Here is a 16,446-nt window from a genome sequence, read left to right on the forward strand (position 1 = left end):
CTGCCCTGGAAGACCGTGGGTAGGAATGGTTCTAGGGTCTGGGGTAGGTCGAAGTTGCTGACTAGGGAGACCCCAGCAGGCCAGATGGCAGAGCTCAAGAAGCCAAGTCAGTAGAACATGATTACAGAAATGATCTTTGGGGCTCTATAATTCTGTTTCTAGGTATTAATAAATAATTTGAAAATGCCCAATATAATGGTAATTTTCTAGTTTAGCCTATAAAGCCTAAAACTTACTATAAGAATGTTAGCAGCAATTTGTTTTGCCTTTTTATTTTCAGTTCATATGTTATTTCAGGGCTGATCAAAGGCATGGGTTGCAGAGTATAAAATAAATCACACTTCTAAATAAACCACTGAAGAGTGTTAAATTGATTTAAGTGATTTTCAGAATATTAATATTTAAAACAGCTCTGTCCCAAGCCTCTTTATGGCTACCTATAGCAGTAATAAGCACCATTTCATTCTACCATTCTTCATCTTATATTACATAGAAAACTGTGTAAAAAAAAACATTATTTTTTAGCACTGGAGTAGAAATGTAAGATTTCAGCTGTTTATTTACGTTTAAATATCTTGAATTTTATTCAGTCAATAAAAGTATACTCGATTATTACATTTCTTATACTCCTCTCTAGGTTGAGGTGACTAGAGTGTCACGTTTGTCTTTTTACTGTTAAAGAAAACTTTGCCTTCCACTCACAGTCCTTAGCACTAAATTTGAATTTAGGCAGCATGTATTTCAGGATTAGTCTCAGTCTTAAGAAACTGGGCAGCTGCACAATTATGCAATTTTGGCTTATCTGAAAATACTAAAATTGCATACATGATTTTCCTAGATTTTTTTAATATATAGGGAAAAATGGCATCTGCAGTGTTAAGTGGAATATCAGTGAATATCCCTCAGTGGGAAGGTTTGGGCACCAAGGTGTCCCATGCATCCACTTTGGTGGTCGAGTCATCCAGACAGCACAGAGTGACAGCCAGCAATGTGAGCAAAGACACACCGGTGATGAAAGCAGCCAGCCAGCTGGGCCACAGCACGCATATTCAAAGGCATTTCTGAACCACACACATCTGCACTTACCTGGGTCCCCAGCCTTGCCCACTTAACCTTTTCTTCTCTGCCTCCAACTGTCTTCTTCTTCTTTGTGTGTGTGTGTGTGTGTGCGCGCGTGCACGCTTCAGCAACCTCCCTTTTCTTTTCCAAGGCCCTTGCATCTGTTTGTGTGTCAGTGTGGCCCTCCTGCCACTCAGCTCACCTGCCAAGAAATCCGAATCGTCCTCCCGGCCTCCGCTCAGCCTCGCCGCCCGCCTGTCACTGCTCCGAGCTCTGCACCACGCTGGCTTGTTTTGTCAATAACCATTTATTTGTTGCTGGAATAGCAGCAGCCATTACATCTGACCTCCCTGTTTCATCAATTATGGATAGATTATTGGATGTGAACATCTGCAAAAGCTTGCTGTTGAACTCACCTCCTGGCTAGGATTAGATAAAGTACTAAACTGTTGTTTATTGTCAGGCCAAAACTCTACTGGGAAGGCAGGGAATTCCAAGAGTCACAGAGCCCCCATCCGAAGGACCAAACATTGTTTCATATTGCCACTGTTTCCCCTAAGATTCCAGCCATTTATTATTTACACTTATTACTCGTCGTTACAACCTACTTGATAAAAGCTCTTGGCAGGCATCACGTTTCCCATCATTGTCACCTCTGTCAGAATGGAAATGACTCATAAATTGTTTTCTCGTCTCTTCTCTCATGGTGAAAGGGAAATAGATGAAGCTGCCTCTGTGTGCGAGCCTTCAGAGGAGGACTTTCCTACCATGTTTTATTTTCAAGAAACATGTTCACGCAGCCGGATAGGAAAGCATTACACTGTGGATCTAAATTAGGGTTTACTGAGTTTAGCAGAGTAATGGCCTGTGGTGGAAACGATATCAAATTGTACAGAGACAATATGCTCAAAATGTTTTCTCACAGCTTTTATGGATTTCTGAGAAGGGGGAACCAGAATGAAATTTTATTGAATCCAGCCTTAAATGAGGAAAAAATCTAGTAAGGGGGATTATGAATAGATGATGGTTTTTCCACCACGGGAAAGACAAATTTCCTAGTGGTAATTGGTTCATGCAGAAATACAGAAATTGTCACAGGATCAGTGTTTATTAAAACCTTCCAGGTCGTCACTTGCTAATATAGAACCCTCCGTGAGCCTTCCCTGTGGAACCAGAAACCGTTTTGTGCAAAATGGTCCAACGGAGGGAGGTTGGTAAGTTGCCATTTCAGGGGAAGCTGAGGAGCTTGGTGTGTCACTGAGCTAGTGGCTTTTCACTGCTCAGCTCTCCGACTTGTTGCTTTTAGAGTAGAAACTGTAGTTGTCTAGATTAAAAGAGAGGGAAAAAGTGATCTAAAGTCCTTCTACAGGCAGGAAGAATGACTCAAGATACCATGACGAATCTAACATAATTTCAGCCTCTAATCTGCCTCCTCGCTAAATTCCACTTGGGCTCATAATGAGGGGAAGTTGTTTATTTAGAAATGTGACCGGATGAAATAGGCACACATTTAGATAGGGGAATTCTTGTCATTTTAAAATGTCATATAGGGACTTCTCTGGCGTTCCAGTGGTTAGGACTCATAGCCTTCACTGCTGCAGCCCCAGGTTTAATCCCTGGTTGGGGAACTAAAATCCCACAAGCCACGTGGCACAGCTGAAAAAAAAAAAAAGTCATTTGAATCTTCCTTTAGGAGTCTGACTTGTTTGCTGTTACGATATTTGAACTCTCCAGGATGGCTGTTAGCTAAAAATGTTCACATGCTTTCTATTTACCATAGTTTTAAAGTGCTGTATTTTTTCCTTATTGAGTGAGTTATAAGGCAAAACATTATATAATATAATTAATACATATTAAGCTCTGATATACATTATATGTAATATATTAATATTATATAATACTTATCTATGAGCTTATTTCCTTTGAGCCAAGTAAATATTTATATATAATATTATATTATATAATACAACAGCTCATTATATCCACATTAATTCTCCTGCAGGTACTGTATTACCAGGACCTTCCAAAACTCTACCACATTCATTCAACAATTGTGTGTGTGCTCAGTTGTGTCTGACTCTGTGCAACCCTATGGACTATAGCCTACCAGAGTCCTCTGTCCATGGGATTTCCCAGGCAAGAATACTGGAGTGGATTGCCATTTCCTCCTCCAAGGGATCTTCCTGACCCAGGGATCAAACCTGCGTCTATTCGCTTCTACATTATCATAAGACTAGGAGCTAAGGGTACAACAGAGAGAAAAACAGATATCATTCCTGATCTTGTGGCACCTGTGATCTAATTGGAGCGAGAGAAACATTATTAAGTAGATACATATAGTGCTTTACTCAGCGGTGAAACAGCACAAAGTAGAGTGTGTGTGTGTGTGTGTCTCTGTGTGTGTGTGTCTGTATGTGTGTTGTGTGTGTGTGTGTATGTGTGTGTCTGCCCACCAGAAGAGTCGTGCATGAAATCAGAAAGAGCAGTACAGGCAGAGGGGCATAGAGATGGAGAGGTCTGAGTTGATTCCTGACAGCAGGAGGTCTTTGTGGCTGGAGGGAGGTTTCCAGAGTCCTGCACATTCTGCATGGGCAAAGTGACAGTACCTGTTTGGCCAAATTAAATTTGATGGGCTCTTCATTTGCTTCTGTTTGCCACCACCCTCTTTAGTCTCCATAAAGAGCAGAGAACTGAAATGGCTGGTAATGTTATCATAACACAATCATTCTTCACACTCCCTTTTCATCCTTCTATAAACGTTGTTGTCCTAATGCTCCTGCGGGTACTGTATTACCAGTACCTTCCAAAACTCAACCACATTCATTCAACAGTTGTGTGTGTGTGCTCAGTCCTGTCCAACTCTGCGTGACCCCATGGACGCAACAGGCCAGGCCTCCCTGTACCTCACCATCTCATGGAGTTTGCCCAAGTTCATGTCCATTGAATCGGTCATGCTATCCAACCATCACATCCTCTGCCACCCTCTTCTCCTTTTGCCTTCAATCTTTGCCAGCATCAGGGTCTTTTCCAATGAGTGAAACTGGAGAGTTTGTTAGTTTAAAAAATATGCAAAATTTTCCCCTCAAATCTTTTCTGACAGTGAAATCTCTAATCATTTTATATAACCTGCATCAACTCTTGCTGTAGAAAGAATCCGCCTGTATTGTTTTTCACTGATAAACATGGAAGGGGAGAAAGGCTTGAAGTTATTTACTTGCCACTTTAGTTCCACAGAACTCTTTTACTTCTCAGTACTTCTCAGTTTTTCCCTTTGAGTGCAAGAAAGAGGCTCAAGCAGAGGACCTCTGGTCAGTCACTGATTGTAAAGATTCCCGTGGCCAGAAGGGAGATCATAGCCTGTGAGTCCCTAGGGTCAGTGGACAGTTGGCTTCACACACTGAAAGACTCTCGGGAACTGGAGGAGTCCTGGGAGGAGAGGGGCTCAGTTTCCTTATTACCCTCTTAGCAGTAGTCATCTGTCTGATCCCCTCTGTTGACGTGACTTGACCACACTCTTGATGGTCTTTGAGCACCTTCTCACTTCTCCCATTACCCTCTGTGTGATGTTCCTGAATTTCCTAAGAGAACATGACTGAGCTAACTGATCACTCTACTCTTCCACTGAATAGAACTTTTCATGTCTGGCCACCTCAGTGATGTCTTTGGTCAAGGGCCTTCTACAAAATACACAGCAAAACCTCTGGTGGATTTCCCAAGCAGGAAATAAAGGGCAGGGAAATTTTCTTTTTAAGGAGCTATAAATATAACTCACAGCATGATTGGGCTGTCCAAAACAAATGTTTCCATGCTTTCTAATTTACCACATAGAAAATAATCATTGAGAATTCGAATAAAAATTCTTTGTGAACATGTCTCTTGTTAATATAGTACACACATATATTGACTGATTTAGAAAATGACAGTTTTAAGTAATATGTTCCAGTTTACTACTGAGGAAACTTTTGTTTGTAAGTGGATTTCTGTTTCATTGTTTTGGAGTTTGAGGGTCATCTGTATGTTGAATGTATATATAGAGAGCTTTTAGTGAAGGAAAATTCTTGAAAATTTTTGAGATTTATTTTTACCCTTATAGCTTTTGAAAATGCAATGTAAACTCTAATATGTGAGAGATTAACCAGCAATTCTAATTCGGTTAATGAATTTAAGTGAAATTCATGGTGAATTTTCATCCAATTTTTAAATATTTCAAGGTATAAAAATGTTTACTATCTTTGAGTAGCACTGATCATTGTATATGTAACAGTCACTATTTAATATGAACCAAAAGCTTTGTAGATTTAGCCTTTCTTGTTATCACTTACTCCATGGTAGGGATATTTTTTTTAAAGCAGTTCATTAAGAATATGCAATATTTTTCAAATAAGGGAGAAAGGTTGAAAATAAAATTTCAAGTGAATGAAATGACTTATCATTTTGTTTCTCTTGTTTTAAAAAAATTAAACATAAGATAAATTCATCAGGGATTTTGAACCCAAAGATAAATGATTGAAAATAATTAGGACATGTCTTCAACTACTTAATATATCAACATAGTCTAAAATCAAAAAGTTTTGGAACGGAGAATTCTAGATCCTTTGGTCCTACCCCTTTATCTTTCAGACTTGGAAACTGAAGCTCAGGGTAACCAAGTGACCTGTCCAAGGTCACACTCTGAGCTCAGGGCCTAAGAGAAGCAAGAACTCATGTCTTTTAACACTCGGTTCTTTCTGCACTGGGCCATCAGCCTTCCCTTTCTATGTCAGGTGATATAAACAGTCGGCGTGTAACAGTTTAAATGATGAGTAATGCATTTCAGGGAGAAAGCACACACAGTCCAAATGATCCATATAAATAGTAAGGCTAGACTACTCCTAACTTAAGGGTATAGTTTCAGCAGAATGCAAAATATTTAACTACTTTTGTGTGTTATTGTTTGCAGAGCTGCACACTTGATTGTCCTCAGTGTTCATTCAATATAACATATTTGCAGCAAAAGATTACTGTATTTACTGCATGTCAGATACTATGCCTTTGCAGAAAGTGTACAAGAGCCTTTAGGTGATGGGGAAACAGTATGTTTACCTCATTTTTATCGTCTTCTCCCATTGCCTATTGCTGTCCCTAGTAAAATGCTCTCAGTGTTGTTGATGCCCAGTCTGGTCCTCAGCCTGTTACTGCAGCGCTTGTCAGAAATCATTAGCCACTGATTTCTTTGACTAATGTTGCAGTTGATTGTCTGAATCATGTTCAGACGCTGTAAATGAGGCAGAAACATCCTTTCTGCTCACCAACTGTGAAATGGCTAAAGGGGTTAGATTGCCAGAAATCAGAATAAATGTATTTCCGATAAGATTTGACAATGATTTCAAGCTCAAGATGGCAAACTTGATTTTTTTATTTCTGTATTTCTTATCGCACAAGAATAAATCTGTATCACTTCCTTTTTCCCTTCAAAGTAATGCACAATGTAGAGCTCAGTGCTGCACCTTTGTTATGAAGCGGCACAATTTCGGTTTTGTGTAGGGCTGCATAACAGAATGTTTGCTCTGCTGCCTTTTTATGGTGGGCAAGGAAGAAAAAGATTTTAAAAAATGCACCCCAGGCAATGGGCTCATAACTTCATATTTACAGACAAGTCCGATGGACCCCTGTTGTGGTTTTATAAATGTAGTTTGGTGCAGTTCAGTTTATTTAAACTCTTCTAGAACTCTTAGACTTGTAGACAGAATTTGAAATAAAATGTTCAAATGTTGAGCAAAACTGTTGGGGTTTCATCCTCACTTGTTTGGGAGTATCCTGGATGCCTCTGTGAGTTTGGAGGCTTTAAGGGGGGAAAATGGCTCTTTCTGGTATTGGAAGAACCATCACATGAAAGAGGAATGGACTTATCTTGTCCCACAAAACACAACCTTGGCTAGCAGGCAGAGTCATAGATTTTGATTGAACTTAACGAAAAAAATTTTTTCACGTAACTCTCCAATGATTCAGTGCCTAGTCTCACAGGAGGATAGTCTCCCATCAGGAAAATTGTTCAAGCAAAGACTAGATGAGAATTTCTCAGTGGCAGTGCTATTTACATTTGGAACTGGTCACTTCTTTATCATGGGAGAAGGGGGTATATCATGTCAATTATAGGCTGTTGGGCCACATCCCTGGCTTCTCCCAATTATGACAGCCTAAAACATGTCCAGACATTGCCAAATATCCCCTATGAGGCAAAAACCCCCGTTTGAGAACCACTCAGTTAGATAAGACTTGGGAAAACTAAGCAGATGCTTCATTCAAATCCTTAGTAGTAGAACCGTATAACATCTTTTCAAGGTAGACTTTATTCATTTCAATTTTACACCCGAGGAAATAAAACTCACAGATACTAAGCCACTTGACACATGTCACTTAGCTCAATAGTAAGCCTGTCTGACCCGAGTGTAAGGTATTTAAAGAAAATTTGAGCACCCAGAGGGAGATTGGATTAATTTCCCATAAGGCCCTTCCAAAGCCTGGTCGATGCCTTCAGAGTAAAAGTCCCAACAGGTTTCAAGTATTGCATTAACTAAGGAAGAGAGTAGTGGGGGGAAGGTGGTAAGTGGAGAAAGAAATGTATATAGAAAAAAATACCAAAGATGTGAAATAAAAGAAGTGGAGTTTACTGAAATTTTTGAAAAGCTACAAAATTTCCATCTCAAATGGGCTAGATGCTGTAACTTATTTTCGATGTCATTTTCCATGGGTTATTTTCCTACAGAAACAATGGTAGTTTGGGTCACCAGCCAGAGTGCAGAAGCCCATTTTAAATTTCATGCCACGGATCTGTATTAGTTTGAGTTGTGCATGCTCTGTACCATGCCAGAAGGAGACAGAAAACTGTTTCCCCTCCTTTCCCTAAGCATTAAACCTTGAAATCTTGGAATGATGGGAAGCCAGGCAGCCAACTGCATCATCTTTGATGTGGCATTTTCATCAAACACACTGAGCTGCCTAGAAAGTAGAAAAGACAAAAACTATGAATTTCCCTTCCCCTAGACTTAGCGGCTAAATGACCACCACGACAATGAGTTTTGAATGCATCAAAATACTTTGCACCTGATATTCTTTTTTCTCTTCTCTTCTCTTTGATTTGTGATGACAGAATTTAACCTTCCAGACACTAGATATGTTTCCAACAAGTTGCATGCCACAGGAATATTCAATCAAATACAGTGGATCCTTCAGATTTCCACACTGTATTTTCTTACTTAAAGTATTCTTTGTAAAGAAGACTCCACTATTTGTCTAGTGATTTAAGTTGATCAATATTCATTAATTTGCAAATTGTACCTTAGTTAAAAAGCAGGTAACATAACTTACTGTAAGGTCAATATAACACATCTTTATTTTCTACACAATTTGAGTTTTTTGAGGTATTTAATATTCATTTTTTAAATTGAAGAATAATTGATTTACAATATGTTGTATGTTGTTAGTTTAAGATATACAGCAAAGTGAATCAGTTTTATACTTTTTTTCAGATTATTTTCCATTATAAGCTATTACAAGATACTGAACAGTGTCCCCATAGTAAACCTTTGTTGCTTATCTGTTTTATGTATAGCAGTGTGCATCTGTTAATCCTGTACTCCTAATTTATCTCTCCCTTTCCTCTTTGATAATTAACAGTTTGTTTTCTGTGTCTGTGAGTCTGTTTCTATTTTGTACATAGATACTTTTGTATTATTTTTCGGATTCCACATAGAACTGATATCCTATAATATTTATCTTTGTCTGACTTACTTCACGTAGTATGTTAATCTCTAGGGTCATCCATGTTGCTGCAGATGGCATTGTTTCATTCTTCATGGCTCAGTAGTATTCCACTGTGTACATATACCGCATCTTGTTTATCCATTCATCTATCGATGGACGTTTAGGTGGCTTCCACGTCTTGGCTGTTGTGAACAGTGCTTCAGTGCACATTGGAGTGCATGTATCTTTCTAAATTAGATTTTGTCTTTTCTGGATATATGCCCAGGAGTGGGATTGCTGGATCATATGATGGCTCTGCTTTTAGTTTTTTAGGGAACCTCCCTACTATTTTCCATAGTGGCTACACCAGTTTACATTCCCACCAACAGTTATTTTCTACACAATTTATAGTGTTATTTTTCCACATACCATATATATGTATATTATATATATATGTCTGTGTGTGTATACATATATGTATGTATTCCCCTTTGGGCCAGTAATGAACTATATTTTTCCCACTGTCTGTATATTTTCGATTTTTAGGTAAAGTGTTTAAGCTGAGTGATGAACTCTCTCAAGTCACAAATAGAATGTGTTGTCTTTACTCTGAGGAGGGGTTCTCTGGGAGCTCTTCACTGACGGCTGGTTAACAGAGTCCCAGAAAGTTCTCATCCCAAGTTCAAATGGCTCTCTGTATTATCTCACACCTCTCAGAGGGAGGTTTTCATTTTTGCTTCTGAGGAAAGCTTCTCAGGGAGATTTCTTGGGCCAGATGTGTTGGGTGTAGTAGAAGTACATCTTGCATCCCAGTCTTCTTACTCTAAGCTGAGTGTTCATTCCAGCCAACCCCATCGTGTTCCATGATGAAGCTTCTGTAAAATCAAGTCCAAGGTCAAAACTAGAAGCCCAGACTGAGCTGGTATTTGCCCCAGCTTTTCCCTGGGAGTGCTGCATACTTGTGTGGGAGAGGAGCCGTCAATACTGAAGTGTTTACCTATCCTTTCTTGGACATCTACCCTCCTAACCATGGTCAAAGGAGGCACAGTCCTAAGATAATGCTGGGTACTTCCAGATGTTACATTACTGCTTCCGGGTTCACAGTGACCAGGGACGTGGGAGCATGGTGCAGGATAAACAGCTGAAGCCCTGGAGAAACTTGTCTTCAGTCATTACTAATTCAGACAGCTGCATCAGTGCAAACCTCTGTACCACTAGACTGTAAATCCCTTGAAGGTCTGTAGGCATGCTCTCTTTTCTGTAAGATTTTCCAGGGTCTAATAGAGGGCTTCCCCAGTGGCTCAGCAGTAAAGAATCCACCTGCAGCACTGAGCTGCAGGAGACCCAGGTTCGATCTCTGGGTCGGGAAGATTCCCTTGGAGGAGGGCATGGCAACCATACTTCAGTATTCTTGCCTGGAGAATTCCATGGACAGAGGAGCCTGGCAGGCTATGGGGTCGCAGAGTCAGACACAACTGAAGCAACTTGGCACGCAAGCATGCAGTGTCTATCACAGCACTGGCATCCAATAACAATATTTACTGAATAAATTGTTTTTGACACAAAAATATAGTAATATTTGATCTTTAAATTTCTAGAATGTCATATAAAACATGTATAGGCCAAAAGAGACACTAGACAGTCTCTTCCTAAATATTTTGATGTTTGGATTTAATAAAGTCTCCTATAAACTCACAAAATTCAAAGATTCTCAAAATAGAAAGCTCTATGTCATGTCATATCAGACAGTCTAAGTGCTGTCATTTGTGCAGGACAGAGTGAACAGAAAATTCTCAGGTTCATACAAGACTTACTAAGAGGCTTAAAAATAATCAAATTGTTGAACTTTGCAGGTTTAACAGGAATTACAATACCGGGTCAAGATGCATCAGTAAGTTTTAATATCAGTATTATTTCAAACAGTCACTAGTAAACCACACACACATAAATTAGGAGGTATCACCATGGCTTCACTAAAATTATTTCCTAAATATTAACTTTAAGAAAGTAAAGATGGATATCAACACTGTCTCTAACATGCAAACTTTCTAAGATGCCTAATTCAGGCTGAAGACACATCCTGAATGTCCATCTTCCCTCATGCTAACTCTCTCTCTCAACGCTGTCAAATGACTTTCACTAATTCTTTCTTAGAAAATGTGCAAAAAGGATTTCCATAGAGGTCTTTGGAGATTTCCTGTGTCTTCATGTGTGTAATAGGTTAGGTCAAGTAACAATGAAGGAAGAAGAAGGAATTTTATTTTCCTTCTTCTAGCCCTTGAAAAGGAAATAGAATAAAAAGGAAAATCATACCATGCAGATGTCAGTGTTAAATTAAGTTCATATGTTTGGCTGTGGCAGCCATAATCTTTTGATTATTGAAGAGATTGTTGGTAATGAAGTACATTTGTAAGAAATAGTTTTAGTGTATTCTGAACACGTGTACAAACTGTGAGATATGCCTCTAATAAAATGATAGATTTAGAAATTACCTGGCACCTAAACTCATGCTTTTCAAACAGCTATTTATAGGAAGAGAAGTGATATCTAACTTACCCTAGTAAACTATTATAATCTGCCTTATATTACCTAAGATAATAGTCCTATATTTTCAAATAATGTTGTAACCCATTCAGTTATTTATTCACACCTAAGTTATGTCAATTGGAAGATTTTGGATTGTGCAGGAAAAGAATTATTTTTACAAAAGTAAGACTTCACTGTCAAGGCTCAAAGAGATTGCTGTGAAACAAGTAATACAATAGATAAAAATAAACCAAACCAACATGAATTTTTAATAAAAAAATTTTATGGTGACATGAAAAACAGCTCTTAATTTGGATCTTTTCTGTTTTGAAATGAAACATCAGTGAATCTGGTCATGTTATATGTTTAATATGTATTGCTCTTTCCCCATAGGTCCTCAACACTTACAGCAAAATCTCTACAGACCTGGATGATGATCTCAGCCTGGGGAGAGCCTATGAAGCCACGGCCAAGGTCCTGCAGAGGTAAGTTTGCACATCCTTGTCTTGCTGTCACTGTGAATTCACTCAACTGTGAAAGACTTAAATTGTTTGAGGTCTGTCGCTTTCCATTACTGCCTGCTTAAATTTTAAGCAGTGCCCTTCTTAAGTGACCCTTTCATCATAAGTTATTTTAAGCCAAGGTGGTATTTTTAAACTTGCACCTAAACTCTTCTTTTGTCTGTTCCTCCTCCATATTATTTTACGTTTTTGATTTTCTGAAAGTTTGGTGCTGACCTTGAATGAGGGGAAAATCAGGTCACCTCTCACAGGTTAAAAAAGCAGAGAGCACATAGACAGTACGCTTCAGTGACTGTGGTTCACCGTAACCTTTCCAGATCTCTTCTTTGAGGAGAGTTTCCATTTTATGCTTCTTCCATTAAGACATCCATCTCTCCTTTGAACGCATCTGGATAAACGATCAGGTGCAAAAACAATATTCCCAGTGTTTCATTTAAAACAGAAAAATTGAACAAAAATATACATAAACAACTTGTGATACAAATTTTCCCATGGAAAATAGATGATATGGCATTCACTCTTCATACTGTGATCGTTGTGTACTCCATTATAAGCACTGTATTTTATTTAGCCAAGATAGAGTAAGAATGAGAAAAGTTATCAAAGTTATGGCCTTGGTTTTTGGTATGTTACCTTATATCCAAGATATAGCTTTTAAATAATTTTGTAGTAGTAGTATTAACTATGTAGTAGTAATACATAGTATTACTATGTAGTAGTAATAGTAGTAGTAAATATTGTTGTTATTGTTGTTTAGTCTAGGTGTGTCCGACCTGCTTGCAACCCCAAGGACTGTAGCCCTCCAGCCTACTCTGTCCATGGGATTTCCCAGACAAGAACACTTGATTGGGTTGCCCTTTGCTTCTCCAGGGGATCTTCCCGACCCAGGGATCGAACCTGCATTTCCTGCATCTGCAGGCAGATTCTTTACTGCTGAGCCACCAGGGATGCCCAGTAGTAAATATGGATTGTGTCAAATTCTGATTTGTTCCTATCTGTATTTCAGTTGTAAATACATACAACTGGTGGTGTTTTAAAAGGTAAAATTATTATTCCAAAGGCACTTAGAATGTCTAATGCACTGAAAAGGGCTCTTCATTATATAATTATCATTGCCAATATAATAATCGAATATTAAATAATAATTAAATATCAAAACACCAACACCAGTGAAGTGTAAGGTGCCGAACAAAATAAATTAAGTGCACCGCAGTCTTCACTGGATGAATGATTGGGACAGACATATTTATAAGAAGGATATGGATATATACTCTAGGAAGGCAGGGCCAGCCATGAGTAAAGCAAGCTACCTGTGAACGTTGTGGTCCCTTCAAATGAAGGCTGATAACCGTCCTGTGGATGATCAACCTAGCTATCCCTTAAACTTTTATTTTCCAAACAATCACTGGAAAGAAGCAGATGTTTGAACACACAAAAAAGAGATATGTAACGATTCAATTTAATGTCTGTTTGGAGCACACCAACTCTGTACCCTTTTGTTCAGCTCATTTTGATTATTTAATTGCTTGAGTCTGCTGTGAACCTTGTTTAGAACCAGTAGGAAACAACTGGATGATTTGTCTTGCCTTGTAGCAGCAGACCTAGCCTTAGCCTAAACAGCTAAATAAATACATCCCTTAACATGTTTATAAAATAATTTCTACAAAATGACATTGTGTTTTAATATAACCAAAGAGATAAAACTTCAGGGAAAAATCTTTTCTTCTATAACCTGTTATATTGAACACTAACTATGTCACAAAACAAGTGTTCATCTTCACCTTTGGTTACTGATAATCTTTATAGTTATTTTTGAAACTTCTGAAAAGCCTGTGGTCATCTTAAAATACTTTTCACCTGTTAAACTGGGGTCTCATCTGGAATATTTTATTTTCCACTCCACGATTTTAATTTCTCATCTATATTGTATATCTTTTGATGAAGGTGAAAGAGGAGAGAGAAAAAGCTGGCTTAAAATTTAACATTCAAAAAACTAAGATCATGGCATCTTGACCCCATCACTTTATGGCAAATAGATAGGGAAAAAATGGAAATGGTGACAGACTTCATTTTCTTTGGCTCCAAAACCAATACAGACAGTGACTGCAGCCACAAAATTAAAAGACACTTGTTTGTTGGAAGTAAGGCTATGACAAAGCTAGACAGTGTATCAAAAAGCAGAGACATCACTTTTCTGACAAAGGTCTGTATAGTCAAAGCTGTAGTTTTTCCAGTAGTCACATATAGGTGTAAGAGCTGGACCAAAAAGAAAGCTGAGCACTGAAAAATTGATTATTTCAAACTGTGGTGCTGAAGAAGACTCTTGAGAGTCCCTTGGACTGCAGAGATCAAACCAGTCAATCTTAAAGAAAATCAACCCTGAATATTCATTGGAAGGACTGATGCTGAACTCCAATACTTGGGCCACCTGATGGGAAGAGCTGACTCACTGAAAAAGATCCTGGTGCTGGGAAAGCTCGAGGGCAGGCGGAGAAGGGGGTGACAGAGTATGAGATGGTTGCATGGCATCATGGACTCAATGGACATGAGTTTGAGCAAAATCGGTGAGATGGTGAAGGACAATCGGTGAGATGGTGAAGGACAATCGGTGAGATGGTGAAGGACAGGGAAGCCTAGCTTGCTGCAGTTTATGGGGTCCCAAAGAATTAGACACTAGCGAGTAAATAGCAGCAATACCATAAAACCTGAGGGGAGAGTTGAACAATTAGTTTTGCAACAACAACAGTCAAATGTTTTAATTCGGCTGCTTAAGCATTATTTGAGAAAAAGGGTCCATATATATATCCACATATATATATATATCCATATATATATGTATAAATCAACTCTACTTCAACTATATATATATAACTATATATAGATAGATAGATAGATAGATTTACAACATTGTGGTAGTATCTGATATAGAGCAAAGTGATTCAAATATATATAGATAGATATTGGAGAAGGCAATGGCAGCCCACTCCAGTACTCTTGCCTGGAAATTCCCATGGACGGCGGAGCCTGGTGGGCTGCAGTCTGTGGGGTCGCATAGAGTCGGACACGACTGAGCGATTTCCTTTTCACTTTTCACTTTCACACATTGGATAAGGAAATGGCAGCCCACTCCATTGTTCTTGCCTGGAGAATCCCGGGGATGGGGGAGCCTGGTGGGCTGCTGTCTATGGGGTCACACAGAGTCGGACACTACTGAAGTGACTTAGCAGTAGCAGCAGCAGATATAGATATGCTTTTTTATATTCTTTTCCATTATGGTTTGTTGCAGGGTATTGAATATAGTTCCCTGTGATATATAGTAGGACTTTGTTGTTTATTTTATATATAGTAGGTTGTATCTGCTAATCTGAAATTCTCATTTTATCCTTTCACCCTCTTCCCCTTTGGTAACCATAAGTTTGTTTTCTATGTCTGTGAGTCTGTTTCTGTTTTATAAATTCGTTTGCATCATATTTTAAACTCCACATATAAATGATACCATGTGATATTTGTCTTTCTCTGGCTAACTTCACCTCGTATGATAATCTCGAGGTCCATCCATGTTGCTGCAAATGGCGTTATTTCATTCTTCTTTATGATTGAATAATATTCTGTCGCATATATATACCACATCTTTATCCATTCATCTGTTGATGGACCCTCAGGTTGCATCCATGGCTGTGATAAATAGTGCTTCTATAAACTTTGTGGTGCATGAATCTTTTAGAATGAGAATTTTTGTCTTTTCTGGATAGAAGCCCAGGAATAGGATTGCTGGCTCATATGGTAGTTCTGTTTTTAGTTTTTTAAGCAATCTCCATACTGTTTTCCATAGTGGCTGCACTAATTTACATTCCTACCAACACTGTAAAAGAGTTCCCTTTTCTCCATACTCTCTTCACCATTTACTATTTGTAGACTTTTTAATGTTGGCCATTCTAATCAGTGTGAGGCGATTGTAGTGTTGTTTTGCATTTCTCTAATAATTAGCAAAGTTAATCATTTTTTCATTTTCATATGTCTCTATTGGCCATGTGTATGTCTTCTTTGGAGAAATGTCTATTTAGGTCTTCTGCCCATTTTTGATTGAGTTGTTCATTTTTTAGTTATTGAGTTGTATCAACTATTTGTATATTTTGGAAATTAAGCCCTGTTGTTTGCATGATTTACAAATATTTTCTCACAGTCTGTAGGTTATATTATCATTTTGTTTCTGGTTTCCTTTACTGTGCAAAAAAGTAAGTTTAATTCAGTCCCATTTGTTTAATAGCCTTGCTTTTATTTACATTGAGCTTCCCTGGTGGCTCAGACTGTAAAGCGTTTGCCTGCAATGTGGGAGACCTGTGTTCAATCCCTGGGTCAGGAAGATCCCCTGGAGAAGGAAATGGCAACCCACTCCAGTATTCTTGCCTGGAAAATTCCATGGATGGAGGAGCCTGGTGGGCTACAGTCCATGGGGTCGCAAAAGAGTCGGACATGACTGAATGACTTCACTTATATTTACATGGACTTGCGAGACTGATCTACAAAAACATTGCTATAATTTATGTCAGAGAATGTTCTGCTCATGTTGTCTTCTAGGAGTTTTATGGTGTCATGTTTTATATTTAAATCTTTAAGC

At 38.5% G+C, this 16,446-nt stretch overlaps 1 protein-coding gene across 1 annotated transcript in view; it reads left to right on the forward strand.

Moving 5' to 3' along the window:
* TTC29 (tetratricopeptide repeat domain 29) overlaps window positions 1-16,446 on the forward strand; it is a 261,987-nt gene that overhangs the window by 112,521 nt on the left and 133,020 nt on the right. The window contains exon 9 of the mRNA XM_040250416.1: window positions 11,701-11,792. Within this exon, the coding sequence (XP_040106350.1) occupies window positions 11,701-11,792 (92 nt within the window). The remainder of the gene's footprint in view (window positions 1-11,700; window positions 11,793-16,446) is intronic.

The sequence above is a fragment of the Oryx dammah genome, unplaced genomic scaffold (assembly GCF_014754425.2).
Source record: "Oryx dammah isolate SB20612 unplaced genomic scaffold, SCBI_Odam_1.1 HiC_scaffold_12, whole genome shotgun sequence".
Classification (NCBI taxonomy): Eukaryota; Metazoa; Chordata; class Mammalia; order Artiodactyla; family Bovidae; genus Oryx; species Oryx dammah.